At 42.5% G+C, this 19,098-nt stretch overlaps 1 protein-coding gene across 8 annotated transcripts; it reads left to right on the top strand.

Annotated features, from left to right (window-relative positions):
- Positions 1-142: 142 nt before the first annotated feature.
- On the top strand, positions 143-18,079 carry LOC110499079 (transmembrane protein 184B). 8 transcript variants are annotated; one of them, XM_090212151.1, is made up of 10 exons: positions 143-841; positions 990-1,038; positions 5,591-5,836; positions 9,493-9,658; positions 13,843-13,933; positions 14,029-14,196; positions 14,410-14,579; positions 14,771-14,971; positions 15,441-15,467; positions 15,752-18,079. In XM_090212151.1, the coding sequence occupies exons 3-10, from the start codon at positions 5,591-5,593 to the stop codon at positions 15,979-15,981; spliced, it is 1,299 nt and encodes a 432-aa protein (XP_090068277.1). In that variant the 5' UTR covers positions 143-841; positions 990-1,038; the 3' UTR covers positions 15,982-18,079. The 8 variants fall into 8 exon arrangements, with proteins under 8 accessions (XP_090068277.1, XP_090068278.1, XP_090068281.1 ...); XM_090212153.1 differs by having other exon boundaries at positions 434-841; positions 963-1,038; XM_090212152.1 differs by lacking the exon at positions 990-1,038 and having other exon boundaries at positions 166-841.
- The last annotated feature ends 1,019 nt before the right edge of the window (positions 18,080-19,098 follow it).

The raw sequence follows: 19,098 nt of genomic DNA, 5'->3' as shown, positions 1-19,098 counted from the left end.
GTGTGTGTGTGTGTGTGTGGATAATTTATTTTAGAAGTCATTTTGATAGTTCTTAGATACATTTTCAATTCTTACCTTCGCTGTTAGGATGGAAAATAATGTAAAACTATACTGACCTAGGATCAGCCCGTAAATGCGATTCGAGTCAAATTAGACATGCGCATTGCCACATATCACAACCAGAGAGAAAGAAGCTAAACGAGAGATTTCGCTCGCCAAAATTGTCCAATATAAACCCAAAGCTTTTCTCTGGGTTTATTCTGGACCTACAGTAAACGTGTCGTCTGCCTTCGAGCCTTTTGGACAACGACTCCCATTGTTAGGGTGGAGACATGAGCATCTCGTCATTATAAACTCATCTCTGTCACGACTCTGTCCACTTCCTGGTGCTCGGTGTTCATTGGCTGTGATTGGTGGAAACAGCAGGCTACATATCATTCGAGAGAACCTACGGAGAGTACCGAACGGAGTTGATCAATGTAGCTAATCCTAGAAGATAGGGTCTGTTACAAACGCCGAGGTAGGAAAAAGGAGAGAAAGGAATGACGGAGTTTATAGAACAGGACAAAACTGATATTTTACCTGTATTGTTCATAACGGAATGAAGAAAGGACCAAGGCACACTAAAATGAGATTAAAACCTTAAACTGAGATTTTTAAAAACGGATTTAACTCTTGGTTAGAATTGAAAGATTTCCAATCGAGCAGGACTGGAAAATAAACATGGATGTCGAAGTAACGATCGCAGTTTTGTGGAATTAAATACATTTTTCTCTCATTTCTTGCTTTAAAACTGCACTCGCCGACTAAAGTTTGTTCAGAAACCATCAATTGATGAAAGGTAAAATTATTTTACTTGCTCGTTTGAATGCAAATAAATCAGATTAAAGTTATGTCTAAAATAACAATCGTTTCTAGTTGTCTACCCTTTAAAATATAATTAGAATAAACGTATGTTTCAGTTTTTTTTCTCCAAATCCATTCTTCAGACAGACGTCATCTTGATTCAAGTTTACCTATAGATAATCGACTGCAAAGGTGAGAGTGACTGTCTATATACAGTATGCGTCTGTTTACCACCCTGTCATTCATACATTCATTGTCGAGTTCTGCTTACATTAGTGGCTACTATGTTTCTCTACTGCAAACAATGTTTTTCTGCCAGTTTGCTTGAATGGTTGCTGCTGTGTGCTGGTAATCACTCGAGCTTCCTAATCTCATTTAATCGTTTTACCTTTAAATAAATGTTTTTTACCTGACAAGTAATTGAAGTTAGTAGCATTTGTTATGGATTATGTTTTGAAGCGTTTAACCTTTTTTTATCGTTTTTAATATTATTAGCTTCCTCACAAACCCCAACACACACATATTCCAGTCATGTGTCTCTCTCCCTGTCTGTCCTACTGTCTGCCGTTGATGCATTCAACCCAGCCCTATTCTACATGTTAATTTGCTGATTCTCTGCAAACCAATACAAATGACCCCCATCACACACACACACAGAGAGAAACATGCACATTCATAGACATTCATGTGACTCAAGCTCCAACGCCCACACAGTCAGAGACACAAGTCACATAATCAATGTAATTGGATTCATTTAATTTCATAGGTGTAGTGAGACCCAGGATTACACCTGTGTTTGCATGCCTGTGTGTGTGGAAGCAACATAATACTGCCTCAGTCTGTCATGCTGCTGTTAATATGACTTGCTATGCGGTTTGGCAGCCAAGCCATGATATGATAGGTCAGTTTAGACATGTCCTATAACATGCTGTCCACTGTTGCTGTCTCTGATTTTGCTTGAGAAAGGCTTTGAGTCACAGCGGGCTATTTTTAGTCTCACTGTGTGTGTTATTGTGTGTGGCCTTTGAAGTGGACAGTATTTCTTATTTTTGTTCTATGATAATGTCAATGACAGCAACAACTGGCATTGAGGTTATCGCGTGGCAGATACAAACATGCCAGCAGGATATCTGATACTAAATTCTGTTTTGAAATAGGGATTCATAATGACTAAATAGAAATGTTTACAGATGCAATTTTTGGCTTTTCCTTGTGTTTGGTCCCTCTTCCATAGAAAAATACTGTAGTTAACCAAACCGTACTACTCTATGCAGAAGAACAACTTTAAAAAATGTACAAAAACACATTTACTTCAAGGACAGTGCAGATGCAAAGTTTGGTAACAGCATGACAGTTTGTGCCGTCATTCTGTTACCACACTTTGTGTCTGCACTGTTCTTCAAGTAAGTGTTTTTGGAGAGAGAAATAAATCTGTGGAAATGATTCAAAGTAGGCCTTGTGTATAGAGTTGAATGGTTTGTTTACTTTGCAATCATTGACGTACAAAAAGCATCAGTCTCAGCAGCACTCTTTTATCGTGAAATTGCCCATACAATACATGCTTTCAGAACAACCTGTTTAACACAAAACTGTCAAAAGAAACTCAATTATTTTAGGCAGGAAGGAATGCCCTGTCTATCAGTAGCTGTGCATTGGTTTCCCTGGTGATTTTACCCATCACTATTCCAGCACAATTTCAACATAATCAAATCACCTCTGCTTAATCTAATATAGTGACAACTAAAAGATACACAAAAATGATTTAGTCTAATCAACGTAAGCTAAATACAGTTGAAGTCGGAAGTTTACATACACCTTAACCAAATACATTTAAACTCCGTTTATCACAATTCCTGACATTTAATCCAAGTAAAAATTCATGGTCTTAGGTCAGTTAGGATCACCACTTTATTTTAAGAATGTGAAATGTCCGAATAATTGATTTATTTCTGATTTTATTTATTTTATTTATTTCATCACATTCTCATTGGGTCAGAAGTTTACATACACTCAATTAGTATTTGGTAGCATTGCCTTTAAATTGTTTAACTTGGGTCAAATGTTTCAGGTAGCCTTCCACAAGCTTCCCGCAATAAGTTGGGTGAATTTTGGCCCATTTCTCCTGACAGAGCTGTTGTAACTGAGTCAGGTTTGTAGGCCTCCTTGCTCGCACACGCTTTTTCAGTTCTGCCCACACATTTTCTATGGGATTGAGGTCAGGGCTTTGTGATGGCCACTCCAATACCTTGACTTTATTGTCCTTAAGCCATTTTGCAACAACTTTGGAAGTATGCTTGGGGTCATTGTCCATTTGGAAGACCCATTTGCGACCAAGGTTTTACTTCCTGACTGATGTCTTGAGATGTTGCTTCAATATATCCACATACTTTTCTTTCCTCATGATGCCATCTATTTTGTGAAGTGCACCAGTCCCTCCTGCAGCAAAGCACCCCCACAACATGATGCTGCCACCCCTGTGCTTCATGGTTGGGATGATGTTCTTCGGCTTGCAAGCCTCCCCCTTCTTCCTCCAAGCATAACGATGGTCAATATGACCAAACAGTTCTATTTTTGTTTCATCAGACCAGAGGACATTTCTCCAAAAAGTACGATCTTTGTCCCCATGTGCAGTTGCAAACTGTAGTCTTTTTTTTATGGCGGTTTTGGAGCAGTGGCTTCTTCCTTGCTGAGCGGCCTTTCAGGTTATGTCGATAGACTCATTTTACTGTGGCTATATATACTTTTGTACCTGTTTCCTCCAGCATTTTCACAAGGTCCTTTGGTGCTGTTCCGTGATTGATTTGCATTTTCGTACTGAAATACATGAATCTCTAGGAGACAGAACGCGTCTCCTTCCTGAGCGGTAGAACGGCTGCGTGGTCCCATGGTGTTTATACTTGTGTATTATTGTTTGTACAGATGAACGTGGTACCTTCAGGCGTTTGGAAATTGCTCCCAAGGATGAACCAGACTTGTCGAGGTCTACAATTCTTTGTTCTGAGGTCTTTGCTGATTTATTTTGATTTTCCCATGATGTCAAGCAAAGTGGCACTGAGTTTGAAGGTAGGCCTTGAAATACATCCACAGGTACACCTCCAATTGAGTCAAATGATGTCAATTAGCCTATCAGAAGCTTCTAAAGCCATGACATTTTCTGGAATTTCTGGAAGCTGTTTAAAAGCACAGTCAACTTAGTGTATGTAAACTTCTGACCCACTGGAATTGTGATACTGTGAATTATAAGTGAAATAATCTGTCTGTAAACAATTGTTGGAAAAATTACTTGTGTCACGCACAAAGTAGATGTCCTAACCGACTTGCCAAAACTATAGTTTGTCAACAAAAAAATGTGTGGAGTGGTTAAAAAACGAGTTTTAATGACAAAGTGTATGTAAACTTCCGACTTCAATTTACGTGGTTGTCCATGGTTCTGATTTCTCTCTCTCTCTGTGTGTGTGTGTGTGTGTGTGTGTGTGTGTGTGTGTGTGTGTGCGCGCGTTCATGCAAGTAGAAAAACATGTTGACTCACCATACTTGTAGAGAAATGCCAATGCCATCCTCTCTTTCATGTTGACGAAATGGTTTATCACTGTCATATAGTACACACTGTATGACAGTGTTGTCCTAGGCTACCTGGCTAAAATGCTTGCAAGCTAGCTTAACTTGCATTCATGGGCAACGTTAGCTAGTTAACATTAGCCTTCATCATTTATCTACATATTGAACTTCCATCCTCTCAGGCCAGGGGCACAACAATGTATGACAAAGTTGGATCAGAATTGCCATTATAGTCATTGGTCAGTACGGAGAATTAAGTAAAACCCCAAGTCCAAATTCCTATCTCCATCCATGGCTAATTTAGGAAAGGGACAATTTTAGCTAGCTGGCTAGCTTGCTGCCAGAGGACAACAACACAACGAGATGCAACAATTAAATGTTTCTATCAATGATGTATGCTCCTAATGGAATTTGATAGGATTGACACCAAATCCAAGATGGCTTCCCTTGACACTTTTTTTTTTTTTTTTTTTTTTTTTTTTGGTGCACCAGGACCATTCACAGTTGAGATGGCTCAGTTTAGCTCAACGCTGATTGGCAAAAAATGTTCTACTTTTTTTTTGTCAAGGGAGGTCAGATGCTTGCTGGCTTCCCTTGCTTTTAATGGTACAGGCGGCAACAATGTCATACTCGTTAGAACCAGGCCGCATCAGATAGATGGCCTACACGTAGAGAGACAGAGGGGCACTGTTTCACTTGCTCGGATGCTTTGTCCTGTGAGAAACATTCAGCCTCTTGCAAATTGAAGGAAAATTTATTAAACAGAGAGACAAAATAATGTATTCTTTATTTTTTTTGGGGGGGGGTCAATATTTTTGGGAAGCCTGGGTTTCCTTGGCATCCATGAACACATGCCACTGCTGTCTATACAGTCAGTAGCCTAGGAGGGGGAAACATTGGTTTGACTATCAGAGATTATAGTTATCTCCCCCTCCCACTCTGGAATCTATTGATTCCCTCACTCTATTCAGTAAACAGTACAACACACCTGACTCATTGTCTCTGCTCTTCCTTTATCAGATGCTCTCATCAACATAAATTACATTATTGATAGCTGTGGTTGATGGTTACAATATCTCCAATAATGCTCTGGAAAGTATCAGACTGAATGTCTGCACTGTTTTATGCACGGTATCATTAATGTGGACATAAAGGATATGTTTTCTCTCTGTACCCTTTTCTCCAGATGAGTCGTCTGTGGAGGCGTGACGTGCCCCTGTCTGAACGACTAGGTGTTGGTGTTGGAGAGGAATACCCCCTGGGTGGGGCCCCTGGTCCCCCTCCCACCATGGACTCCCCGGGCCCCAACATCTCCTGGTTCCCAGAGACCCCCCTGCTGACCCTGGACCAGCCCACCTTCCTGATGACCCCCGCTGCCCAGGCAGTGTCGGGCTTCTTCGTCTGGACTGCCCTGCTCTTCACCTGTCACCAGGTAATAAAATACATATTACACACGCACACACAGATGCACACTTCCCCACATCTCAAAACACACTCATTCCACTAAAACTGAACACCATTTAGAGTTTCTATTGAATCTCCAAATGGTATGCCCAGGCTCGGGGGTCTAGGTGTTGTCTTCCCCTGTAGGCCCTACAGTGTGAGGAGCTTATTTAACCAGAGGTTCCACCTGGGGTGATTCTGGAGGAATAGATGCATCTGCTCGGTGCTCAGTCAGAGAGCATAGGTTGCCTAGCAACAACACACAATCCCTGTTTGTTTATCTGAAAAACCCAACACACAACTACACCCACCTTATGCAAGGTAATCCCTGTCCTACTGTCTGAAATGAGAATGTCTGGTGGCTTCTTTGTTTGGGTAGAGAAAAGGGGGCTAAACTGAAATGATGCCAAGGATGGTGTGTAGACCATATAATTAGGAATTTGAATGCTAGAATGAACATGAACCTTTTTATGGCGGTCCAAAGATCAGCCATGTTGGTCAGGGAGTTGGCCAACCATGGTCTGCCAGTGCTGTGATAAGATATTGTGTAAAACAATGAATGCGAAGAATTTAGCTGCACTATATGTCTGTTAGCTAGCCAGACCGTTTTAGAGGAATGATTCCATATATTTTTTTAATGAACTGCCAATATGCCAACATTCCATTCAAACAATCCTGTCAATCCACAGCCATAGCCTGGCTCAAAAAAGTATTGACATTGTATCATACACTGCTCAAAAAAATAAATGGAACACTAAAATAACACATCCTAGATCTGAATGAATGAAATATTCTTATTAAATACTTTTTTCTTTACATAGTTGAATGTGCTGACAACAAAATCACACAAAAATGATCAATAGAAATAAAATGTATCAACCCATGGAGGTCTGGATTTGGAGTCGCACTCAAAATTAAAGTGGAAAGCCACACTACAGGCCGATCCAACTTTGATGTAATGTCCTTAAAACAAGTCAAAATGAGGCTCAGTAGTGTGTGTGTGTGGCCTCTACGTGCCTGTATGACCTCCCTATAACCCTTGGGCATGCTCCTGATGAGGTGGCGGATGGTCTCCTGAGGGATCTCTTCCCAGACCTGGACTAAAGCACCCGCCAACTCCTGGACAGTCTGTGGTGCAATGTGGCGTTGGTAGATGGAGCGAGACATGATGTCCCAGATGTGCTCAATTGGATTCAGGTCTGGGGAACGGGCGGGCCAGTCCATAGCATCAATGCCTTCCTCTTGCAGGAACTGCTGACACACTCCAGCCACATGAGGTCTAGCATTGTCTTGCATTAGGAGGAACCCAGGGCCAACCGCACCAGCATATGGTCTCACAAGGGGTCTGAGGATCTCATCTTGGTACCTAATGGCCGTCAGGCTATCTCTGGCGAGCACATGGAGGGCTGTGCGGCCCCCCAAAGACATGCCACCCCACACCATGACTGACCCACCGACAAAACGGTCATGCTGGAGGATGTTGCAGGCAGCAGAACGTTCTCCACGGCGTCTCCAGACTCTGTCACGTCTGTCATGTGCTCAGTGTGAACCTGCTTTCATCTGTGAAGAGCACAGGGCGCCAGTGGCGAATTTGCCAATCTTGGTGTTCTCTGGCAAATGCCAAATGTCCTGCACGGTGTTGGGCTGTAAGCACAACCCCCACCTGTGGACGTCGGGCCCTCATACTACCCTCATGGAGTCTGTTTCTGACCGTTTGAGCAGACACATGCACATTTGTGGCCTGCTGGAGGTCATTTTGCAGGGCTCTGGCAGTGCTCCTCCTGCTCCTCCTTGCACAAAGGTGGAGGTAGCGGTCCTGCTGCTGGGTTGTTGCCCTCTTACGGCCTCCTCCACGTCTCCTGATGTACTGGCCTGTCTCCTGGTAGCGCTGACAGACACAGCAAACCTTCTTGCCACAGCTCGCATTGATGTGCCATCCTGGATGAGCTGCATTACCTGAGCCACTTGTGTGGGTTGTAGACTCCGTCTCATGCTACCACTAGAGTGAAAGCACCGGCAGCATTCAAAAGTGACCAAAACATCAGCCAGGAAGCATAGGAACTGAGAAGTGGTCTGTGGTCACCACCTGCAGAACCACTCCTTTATTGGGGGTGTCTTGCTAATTGCCTGTGTAACAGTATAACTTTAGACCGTCCCCTCGCCCATACCCGGTCGCGAACCAGGTACCCTCTGCACACATCAACAACAGTCACCCATGAAGCATCGTTACCCATCGCTCCACAAAAGCAGCGGCCCTTGCAGAGCAAGGGGAACTACTACTTCAAGGTCTCAGAGCAAGTGACGTCACCGATTGAAACACTATTTAACTAAGCTAGCGTTTCACATCCGTTACACTTATAATTTCCACCTGTTGTCTATTCCATTTGCACAACAGCATGTGAAATTTATTGTCAATCAGTGTTGCTTCCTAAGTGGACAGTTTGATTTTACAGAAGTGTGATTGACTTGGAGTTACATTGTGTTGTTTAAGTGTTCCCTTTGCTCAAAAAAATTGTGTATAATAGCACTCACAGCTTTCCAAGAAAACAACATTTGAGACATTTATGGTCTGTTTACATATATTTTAGAGGCTACTTATACAGAAAATATGTATAAAACCTGTATTTAAAATTTTACACTTATTGTACAAAACATTAGGGACACCTTCCTAATATTGAGTTGCACTCCCTTTTGCCCTCAGAACAGCCTCCATTAGTCGGGGCATGGACTCTACAAGGTGTTGAAAGCGTTGCACAGGGGAGCTGGCCCATGTTGACTCCAATGCTTCCCACAGTTGTCAAGTTGGCTGGATGTCCTTTGGGTGGTGGACCATTCTTGATACACACGGGAAACTGTTGAGCGTGAAAAACCCAGCAGCGTTGCAGTTCTTGACGCACTCAAACCGGTGCGCCTGGCAACTACTGCCATAATCCGTTCAGAGGCACTTAAATGTTGTCTTATCCATTCACCCTCCTGAATGGCACACATACACAATCCATGTCTCAATTGTCTTAAGGCTTAAAACGCCTTCTTTAACCTGTCTCCTCCCCTTCATCTAGACTGTGGATTTAACAAGTGACATTCATAAGGGATCATAGCTTTCACCTGGATTCACCTGTGTCATGGAAAGAGCAGGTGTTTCTAGTGTTTTCTACACTCAGTGTATGATAATATTTTAGGTTGAATATAATTCCATTACACATTTTTAGATGCATCACATACTTTAGTTTTCCTGCATAAGTAAAAGCAGGAAAAGCATCACCTATGGCACTACTGTCATTCATTCCAATTAGACTCATTTTGAATTTCTCCCTGACCAAGATGGCTGCCATTTTGCCCCATTTTGGAACGTTGGAGGGTTTATGACCTAGTCCCTCTAATTGAATAGGATCTTTGTGGTGTAGGCATCACTGTGTTCTTCTGTGAATTCCCACTGCTCTCACTCCCATTCCTGTCTCCCTCAGAGGCAGGATGTTAATTAGTAACAGGTTTAGAAAGTATGCAATACTGCTTTTGTGTCTTGTAAAATGGGACAATAGAAATTGATGTAAACATTAAACTCTATCCCTCTCTATTTGTTTCTCTCTCTCATGTATATATATAATCTCCTTTCCATCCATCGTTGCTTCTCTCTCGCCCTCTCAGATCTACATGCACCTGCGGTACTACAGTTCTCCTAATGAGCAGAGACACATCGTGCGGATTCTCTTCATCGTGCCCATCTATGCTTTTGACTCCTGGCTCAGCCTCCTCTTCTTCACTAACGAGGAGTACTACGTCTACTTTGACACCGTCCGGGACTGCTACGAGGGTAAGAGACTACACATGAGTTGAACAGAAATGAATGGCTTTACCATGCCGATCAGCTTTGTTGTGATACTTCCTCACCCAGTGAGCCAAACTGGTTGAAAATATGTCTTTTCAATCAGTTTTGCTCCCTGGGCAGGCTGTCTTTGGCCTCCAATGTCCACACATGTGGCTGTTTATCTAATCCACAAGGGTGTGTGTGCGTGTGTGCGTGCGTGTTGTTTACCAGTGTGTGGGAGTCATGGTGCGGCCCCATGGACAGATGGCTAACTGCTGATCTGCCTCTGTGCTGCCTCTTGTTGTTCTGGGGCCTGCCCAGATTTCTGGGTAGGAAGAACCTGTTGCATAGCAACCGTGTTCACTGCACAAGGCAGCCCTAATGATGAGGTCTCACCCAAACATGCTGGTACACACACAGAGAACAGAAGACAGAGTCAGCTGTTTATCTGATATGGCTTATGCAATATTCATAGTCACAAGGGATACAATGGTGAATATCACACATTTTATAAAGGCCTAATGTACTTGTAAAATACCTTTCAACTTCTAGATACTGGTACTCTGTTATCTATGAATTTGGTCTGGCAGTCTGTGTGGGCTAGTCTGGTCTAGTGTGTGTGATGTGGTGTCACCCCAGGTCGGTTCTGATCCTTAATGTCTATGGTTCTGTCTGTCTGTGCATGTGTTAGTAGAGCTGTGCTGCAGAGACAAACAGAGAGTGAGGGTGATGATGAGAGTGAGAGACAGGGTGCAAGTGATGGAGAGAGATGACAGAATAGCTGATGCCAGTGCTTCTGCTGCAGAGAAGAAGGTGTGTTTGGCAAATGGGATCTCACAGCAGCTCTGTTCCCCTGGGTGTACAGGCTAAATATAGAGCTGTACACTGTAACACACACTCCCACACATTCTCATGCAAGTACCATCACTCACTACACAGTCACACACACCCTTACTTAACGCTACAAGTCACCAACATCCACTCTGGCACATACCCTCCAATATGTTATACACCAACACACTCGCTTACTGGTTCAATACACACACGACACACACTCTCACAGAACTGCTGAGCAGGGAATGAGAACTTTAGAATCCCCCTGCAGGGGTTAATAGAGAGTATAATGGTGTATTAGTCATACAGTGAGTGCCTCAGGGTTGGACCTTTCCTCATCTCAGTCATACTAGTCACATTGATGCAATACAGACAGACACATACAGTAGCAGTCAAACGTCTGGACACACCTACTCATTCCAGGGTTTTTCTTTATTTTTACTCTATTCTACATTGTAGAATAATAGTGAAGACAACAAAACTATGATATAACATGTATGAAATCAAAGTTTTAAACAAATCAAAATATATTTTATATTTGAGATTCCTCGAAGTAGCCACCCTTTGCCTTGATGACAGCTTTGCACTCTCTTGGCATTCTCTCAACCAGCCTCATGAGGTAGTCAATTGGAATGCATTTCGATTAACAGGTGTGCCTTGTTAAAAGTTAATTTATGGAATTTCTTTCCATCTTAAATCATTTCAGCCAATCAGTTGTGTTGTGACAAGGTAGGGGTGGTATACAGAAGATAGCCCTATTTGTAGATGGTCTCTTAGCAAATAGGGCTAAGTCCATTATGGCAAGAAAAGCTCAAATAAGCAAAGAGAAACGACGGTCCATCATTACTTTAAGACATGAAGGTCAGACAATACGGAACATTTCAAGAACTTTGAAAGTTTCTTCAAGTTCAGTCTCAAAAACCATCAAGCGCTATGATGAAACTGTCTCTCATGAAGACAGCCACAGGAAAGGAAGACCCAGAGTTACCTCTGCTGCAGAGGATAAGTTAATTTAGAGTTACCAGCAAATTGTGGCCCAAATAAATGCTTCAGAGTTCAAGTAACAGACACATCTCAACATCAACTGTTCAGAGGAGACTGCTTGAATCAGGCCTTCATGGTCATATTGCTGCAAAGAAACCACTACTAAAGGACCGCAATAAGAAGAAGAGACTTGCTTAGCAATGGACATTAGACTGGTAGAAATATGTCCTTTGGTCTGATGAGTCCAAATGAGAGATGTTTTGTTTCCAACTGCCATGTCTTTGTGAGACGCAGAGTAGGTGACCGGATGATCTCTGCATTTGTGGTTCCCAGAGTGAAGCATGGAGGAGGTGGTGTGGGGGTGCTTTGCTGGTGACACTGTCTGTGATTTATTTAGAATTCAAGGCACACTTAACCTGCATGACTACCACAGCATTCTGCAGCGATACGCTATCCCATCTGGGTTGGGCTTAGTGGGACATCCTTTTTTTTCAACAGGACAATGACCCAACACACCTCCAGGCTGTGTAAGGGCTATTTGACCAAGAAGGAGAGTGATGGAGTGCTGCATCAGATGACCTGGCCTCCACAATCACCCGACCTCAACCCAATTGAGATGGTTTGGGATGAGTTTGACTGCAGAGTGAAGGAAAAGCAGCCAACAAGTGCTCAGCACATGTGGGAACTCCTTCAAGGCTGTTGGGAAAGCATTCCAGGTGACGCTGGTTGAGAGAATACCAAGAGTGTGCAAAGCTGTCATCAAGGCAAAGGATGGCTACTTTGAAGAATCTCAAATATGAAATATATCTTGATTTGTTTAACACTTTTTTTTTGTGGTTATTTTATAGTTTTGATGTCATCACTATTATTCTACAATGTAGAAAAAAGTACAAATAATGAAAAACCCTGGAATAATGAGTTGGTGTGTCCAAAACTTTGCCTGGTACTGTAGGCCACAGACATGCTATTGGATGCATACTGTAGGATGTCTGTCAAAGGTGAGAATAAAGCACATCCATATGTGTTTACTTTTATTGTTGTTCCTTAAGAATAAAGCGAGTTGGTGTGGGGGGTGTGCGTGCGTGTGAATACACTGTGTGACTATACAGTTTCATAGAGCCCCTGGTGTAGTGAGAGTTGGTAATCCCTTCCTGCTTTATTGACCTGACACAGCCCATCAGTCACACTGCAGACACACACACACACACACACACTGCGTAGAACAGAACGTGCACATCCGGAACACAGACTGCAAAGTCACTGCCACCTGCTCCAGTATGACTGGTCTAAAGACATGACATTTATCACTCCCCAAGGAGGGCAGACACTGCTTCTCAGTCACTGGTTATATCAAATGGATGGGTCAATGCCATTGCTAGTAGTGCTGGCAGGCCACTCAGATGATTTATAGCTCAGTGGGTCTGTGCAGTATGCACAGAGATCCTATAAGCTTTAGTATCTTGATTATACTGAACAAAAATATAAACGCAACATGTAAAGTGTTGGTCCCATTTTTCATGAGCTGAAATAAAAGATCCCAGAAATTTCCCATACGCACAAAAAGCTTATTTCTCTCAAATTTTGAGGACCAATGTGTTTACATCCCTGTTAGTGAGCAACTTTCGTTTCCTTGACAATCCATCCACCTGACAGGTGTGGCATATCAAGAAGCTGATTAAACAGCATGATTATTACACAGGTGCTGGGGACAATAAAAGGCCACTTTAAAAAATGTGCAGTTGTCACACAACACAATGCCACAGATGTCTCAAGTTTTGAGGGAGCGTGCAATTGGCGTGCTGACTGTAGGAATGTCTACCAGGGCTGTTGCCAGAAAATGTTATGTTGATTTCTCTACCATAAGCCACGTCCAACTGGCCTCATGCCCCTGCACAGTCATGTGAAATCCATAGATTCGGGCCTAATTTATTTTAATTGACTGATTTCCTTATATGATCTGTAACTCAGTCAAATTGTTGAAATTGTTGCATGTTGTGTTTATAATTTTTTGTTTAGTGTAATTCTATGAGTGTGTGTGGTCTGGTCTGATCAACCAGTTAGAACAACACATCTCCTGTGGGCAGGAAGTAGAGGCCTCCCTTGGGTCTGTGACAAAACTCAGCACAGGAAGTCAACGAGTGGCTGGGTGGTCTGGTGTTTGTTGCCTTTTTTTCCCATTGCCTTTGATATGACAGTCATTGGCTTATCTTGTCTCTTGGGGTAATGGAAGAGTGCTGGGTTTTAGATATTTTTCCATGTCCATATTAGGTGGTTAATATACTGTACACAATATTTAGATGTAAAACATATGTCTGAGGAGTTGACTTCTTAAACGGCCCTTTATTGACTGTGTGTGTGTGTCTCCTGTGCAGCGTTTGTCATCTATAACTTCCTGAGCCTGTGTTATGAGTACCTGGGAGGAGAGAGCGCCATCATGGCTGAGATCAGAGGAAAACCTATCGAGTAAGTCTCTTCTTCCACTCTGTGTGTGTGTGTGTGTGTGTATGTGTGTGTGTGTGTTCAACATGTATTTAACGAGCGTTTTCCTGCGCCCCCAGGTCCAGTTGTATGTATGGTACGTGCTGTCTCTGGGGGAGGAGTTACTCCATTGGGTTCCTGCGGTTCTGTAAGCAGGCCACGCTACAGTTCTGTGTGATCAAACCCCTCATGGCCGTGGTCACAGTCATCCTGCAGGCCTTTGGAAAGTACCGTGATGGAGACTTCAAGTAAGCCACTGCTTCTTGTTATGCAATCGTTGACTATCTCATACAAAAACAATTTATAAGATGTATACATCTATTTTTTTATTAAAAGACTTTGATTACCAAAAAATGCGGTGCTTCTGTGTAGATGGTTGCAAATCCAGTGATACAGATTTGTCCTAATGTTGGTTTACTCTCAAATCTAATCAACAGTCTTGTCCCTGTCTGTCCTCCTAGTGTGAACAGTGGGTACTTGTATGTGTCCATCGTCTACAACATCTCAGTCAGCCTGTCTCTCTACGCCCTCTTCCTCTTCTATTTCTCCACCCGGGATCTGCTCAGCCCCTACAGACCCTTGCTCAAATTCTTCATGGTCAAATCTGTCATATTCCTCTCTTTCTGGCAGGGTGAGAAGCACAAATAAACACACACACACACACACTAAAACATCTAAATACAGATATAAATGTTTAGGTCATTGAAGCACTGTAGGCAATTTGAATATGAGTAATGTCATTCATATCATATTACATGCCAAGTCAATATCATTATACTATAGTATTGTAGTCATTCTCCACATATGTTTATTTACCATCAGGCATGTTGCTGGCCATCCTAGAGAAGTGTGGGGCCATCCCCAAAATCAACTCACCCGAGGTGTCAGTGGGAGAGGGAACGGTTGCCGCCGGTTACCAGAACTTCATCGTCTGCATCGAGATGTTCTTTGCCTCCCTGGCCCTGCGTCATGCCTTCACATACAAGGTCTACATGGACAAGAGGCTGGACTCTCTCTCTCAGGGTAAGGAGACTGAGTTTTAGCTGTATTAAATACTGTGGTGACAAATTAATACAAATATTTCATTGAACCTTTATTTAACTGGACCTACTCGACATTGGTCCAGCTCATGGTACTCATATGGTATAGTATCTTTGCAGAACTTCTGTAGATAATATGATGACGTCTTCTCTTTTCACTGACTCACACTCCCTTTCCCTCTATTCCCTTGTCAACATACATTTCCCACTTTGTCCTCCTCCTCGCCGTACCCCTGTACTTCCTATGTTGTGGCACTTTTTCAAATCTTTGTTTCCTTTATCTCCTCCCATTCATCTTTGGTTTTGGAATACCTCCTTTTCCTCGTTCTTTTAAAAAACTCCCTCCTTGGTTCATTGGTCATCCCTCTTCGTATTCTCTGGGTCATTTTGTCTGTCTTATTCGTCCTTCCATATCCTTGTCCCTTTGTCTTTCCCCATGCTGCGTTATCAAGGCCCAGTTCCTATATATGGAGAGTATGGTAGGTCTACCACTGATTGTTTCTTCACCATCTTTATGGTTCTTTCTACTTTTTACAATCCTATGTTCAATGTTGTGCTCCTTTTGTCTTACTTTGAAGGAAATGTTGCTTTCTGTGAAATCAGTGGTTGTTATTTTTGCTGTTTTTACATTAAATGTAGCAAGCTTACAAAAGTGATTTTCCACTGTTTAGGTTTCACGTTATTCACAATTACTACACAACTCTTACTTTACCTTTTTAAAATATTTGATATATTGTCCTTTCCTCCACACCCCTTCTCCCAGGTCGCTGTGCCCCCATGAAGAGCATCTCCAGCAGCCTGAAGGAGACAATGAACCCTGGAGACATGGTCCAAGATGCTATTCATAACTTCTCCCCGGCCTACCAGCAGTACACCCAGCAGTCCACCCTGGAACAGGGTCACTCTGCCCCGCCTGTGTCCCGCACACACAGCACCATCAGCACCCGCGACAATGAGAAGACTCTGCTGCTCAGCTCGGACGATGAGTTCTAAGTTAAAACACACCAATCCCAGCCAATCACCTCTTTACTGACTGTTGCGGTAAGGTACTACCCCCTGGTCTTCCTCATGTAGTACATGTCTTATGGAGGATTGGCAGGGGATGTAAGGTGTGTTAGGGGTTGGTACGTCAATACAGGACCATGTGACTTAGCCTGGTCCATTTTAATATGCTCTACTACACACATACTATTTGCACAAAATCAGGACTATACAGGAACTATTGATAGAGCACACACTTAGTGGGAACATGCTGAGGTACATTTTGGTGGAAACCATTGTCTAGAAAAAAAACTTATAGGAATTTGAGGATTTTCTGAGACAGAATTGTACACTTATTAGAGATTTTATTTGGTGTTTGGATAAAATGGATTGTATGGTTAAAAAATGTGTGTGCTTATTAGCTAACATCCCCTGAAGAAGACAGCCCATACCAGGTTGATATTAGAGTACTCTAGCTATGTGTGGCATTTGATTTGGCTTATTGGTTTTTAGTTTTAAGACCAGGCCATTCTCAGAGCTCTGTGGTGGCCATGTTTACAGTGGGTTTTAAATGGGACGGTGTGAGGGGGTGGTTTAGGGCAGAAGCAGCTCTGTGGACTGGAGAATGGTGGTGTTGTCATTGATTCACTAGGGACATGGGATGGATGGGGGATGTGAGGGGAGGGCAGGGATAGTGGTTGGTTGGACAGCACTTGATCAGATTACAGATGAAGAGAGACCTGCTCCAGTGTGTAGCAGACAGGCAGGGTGAGGGCAATCGAGCAGCATGGTAGTCTGGATTATACTGTTGTAATTGGGGCATTATTCGTATGGTGAGGATTAGGCCATGCTCTAATCCAGCAAGGCTCATTCTGCCAACCGACCTCTCCTGGCCTCTAATGTATGTTAGGAAAAACACCTTTAGTGATATCTGTGCGATCAGAGTACGTAGACACCGCAGGAATATAGGTAAATGCTATTTTTAAATACTTACAATTCCAGTTGGACAATCTCAGGCAAAAAACGTGTAACTGGATGCAAAAAAACAACAACAAAAGATTCAGCTTTGTAATGAAGTGTGGGTCAATTTTAGACTGACTTTTAGTGTCGTATAGACGTTTCCATTACACAGAAGTGGACGTTAAGTGCTTACAGAGAAAAGGTATTGCGTTATACATAGTTTAGCTTTGAGGTTATTGTAGTGAGTCATACGGACAGGCTGCCATTATACAGTAAAGTCATAGTGAGTCACTGCTGCTCCATGCTCAATCCTGCCACCAGAGAGCAGCAAGGAGTCTATTATATTTGGTCAATTTATAGACACACACACCCTTATCTATCAAACACAGACCGATCATGGTCACACATTATGTTTGTAGCCTACACATTCTGTCTGCTAGAGAAAGGAATGCTTTATCTTAGTGGAGTCCCAGCCTCAGTCTATGCTGACCCCTCCCTCAACTTATACTGTGTGTGAGACAGCTAGGCCCTATACATGTAGGCAAGACATTGTCCAGAGAGGCTAGTAACTATTCGGGGTGTCAATATTTCCCATTAAAGTATAGTCAGAATGTCTGCGTTATTTATATTGTTGAGGCCAGTATGTACCGTGTTCTGGAACCACACTTATTATGGTTTGTCTACTGTAGCATTCTGTTGAATCCTTTGCCATGTTGAATAAATTATGAGGGTTTGGCCTCATCCCCAAACATTTCCAGTTTCTGGTACAAAGAGAAAGTCACCACAAGATCATTCTCCAGTTCTTCTTTTTCTGATATCTTCTCTCTCTGCGCTCTCTTTATCTAGGCCTAGGGTGTATTTTGAGATGTATAAGACTATTATTGCTAGACATAAGATGATGTACATACAGTTTGAAATGATATACTGGAGAAATATTTAGTGATGTTGATGTAATAATGACAATGATGTAAAACTCTGATTAAAAAGGCTTAGTTTTGTACTGTCGCTCCATAAACCATTTAGAAAATGTTTTTGATGACTGCTTTCTTTTGTCTAGTTCTTTTGTATTTTGTCAAAGCTGCTGATATGCTCCTATTTTTAGTCTAAACGAAATTCAGACAAAATAAAGATATTTAGTCTTGTCATATTATTCTATTTCATATTAAACGCAGGCTTTTTAGAACCTGGTTGTCTTTTAGATGTCATGATTATCTTAAATATAGCTCCAAATCACACGTGTGAAAGGGTAGGATACCTCTCATGGGAAGATTTACTCATGTCTGCAAAGTTTTGCATGTTTGCTATTCTTCTCTTTTTTGCAAGTACATTTTACATAAGTTGACTGTACAGTACATATTGCTTATTTTAACCTCCCCTACTCATCAGTATTTCTAGTTCCCTAAAGAAAAAACCTATCCCTGCTAATGTACACACACACTTCTCCTTTCTGCTTCCCTCTCATACATTGTAGCCTGACAGTTCGGAAGAACTGGCCAAAACAGCGTGATCAAAAACTACAGTGCATTCGGAAAGTATTCAGACCCCTTGACCTTTTCCACATTTTGTTACGTTACAACCTTAATCTAAAATGAATTCAATTGATGTCCTCATCAATCGGCACACAATACCCCATAATGACAAAGCAAAAACAGGTTTTTAGGAATGTTAATTTATTTCAAATATTACATTTACATAAGTATTCAGGCCCTTTACTCAGTACTTTGTTGAAGCACCTTTTGGCAGCGATTACAGCCTCTAGTCTTCTTGGGTATGACGCTACAAGCTTGGCACCTGTATTTGTGGAGTTTCTCCCATTCTTCTCTGGAGATCTTCTGAGACTGTCAGGCTGGATAGGGAGCGTCGCTGCACAGCTATTTTGAGGTCTCTCCAGAGATGTTCTATCGGGCTCTGGCTGGGCCAATCGAAGACATTCAGAGACTTGTCATGAAGCCACTTCTGCGTTGTCTTGGCTGTGTGCTTAGGGTCGTTGTTCTGTTGGAAGGTGAACCTTCGCCCCAGTCTGAGGTCCTGAGCACTCTGGAGCAGGTTTTTATCAAGAATCTCTCTGTACTTAGTCCCTGATGCTGAAAAACAGCCCAATAGCATGATGCTACCACCACCATGCTTCACCTAAAATGGCGTAGCAGTGCAGATCTTTGTCGTTCTCCC

Source organism: Oncorhynchus mykiss, chromosome 20 (assembly GCF_057628025.1).
Source record: "Oncorhynchus mykiss isolate SJ-2025 chromosome 20, ASM5762802v1, whole genome shotgun sequence".
Taxonomy (NCBI): domain Eukaryota; kingdom Metazoa; phylum Chordata; class Actinopteri; order Salmoniformes; family Salmonidae; genus Oncorhynchus; species Oncorhynchus mykiss.
The sequence above is the reverse complement of the archived record's forward strand: the minus strand, read 5'-3'. Positions and strand labels throughout refer to the sequence as shown.

Coding starts and splice junctions, on each gene's coding strand:
- LOC110499079 (XM_090212151.1), top strand. CDS start 5,591: ATGAGTCGTCTGTGGAGGCGTGACGTGCCCCTGTCTGAACGACTAGGT. Junction 14,580..14,770: donor ATTCCTCTCTTTCTGGCAGG/GTGAGAAGCACA, acceptor ATTTACCATCAG/GCATGTTGCTGGCCATCCTA. Junction 15,468..15,751: donor TCCTATATATGGAGAGTATG/GTAGGTCTACCA, acceptor CCCTTCTCCCAG/GTCGCTGTGCCCCCATGAAG.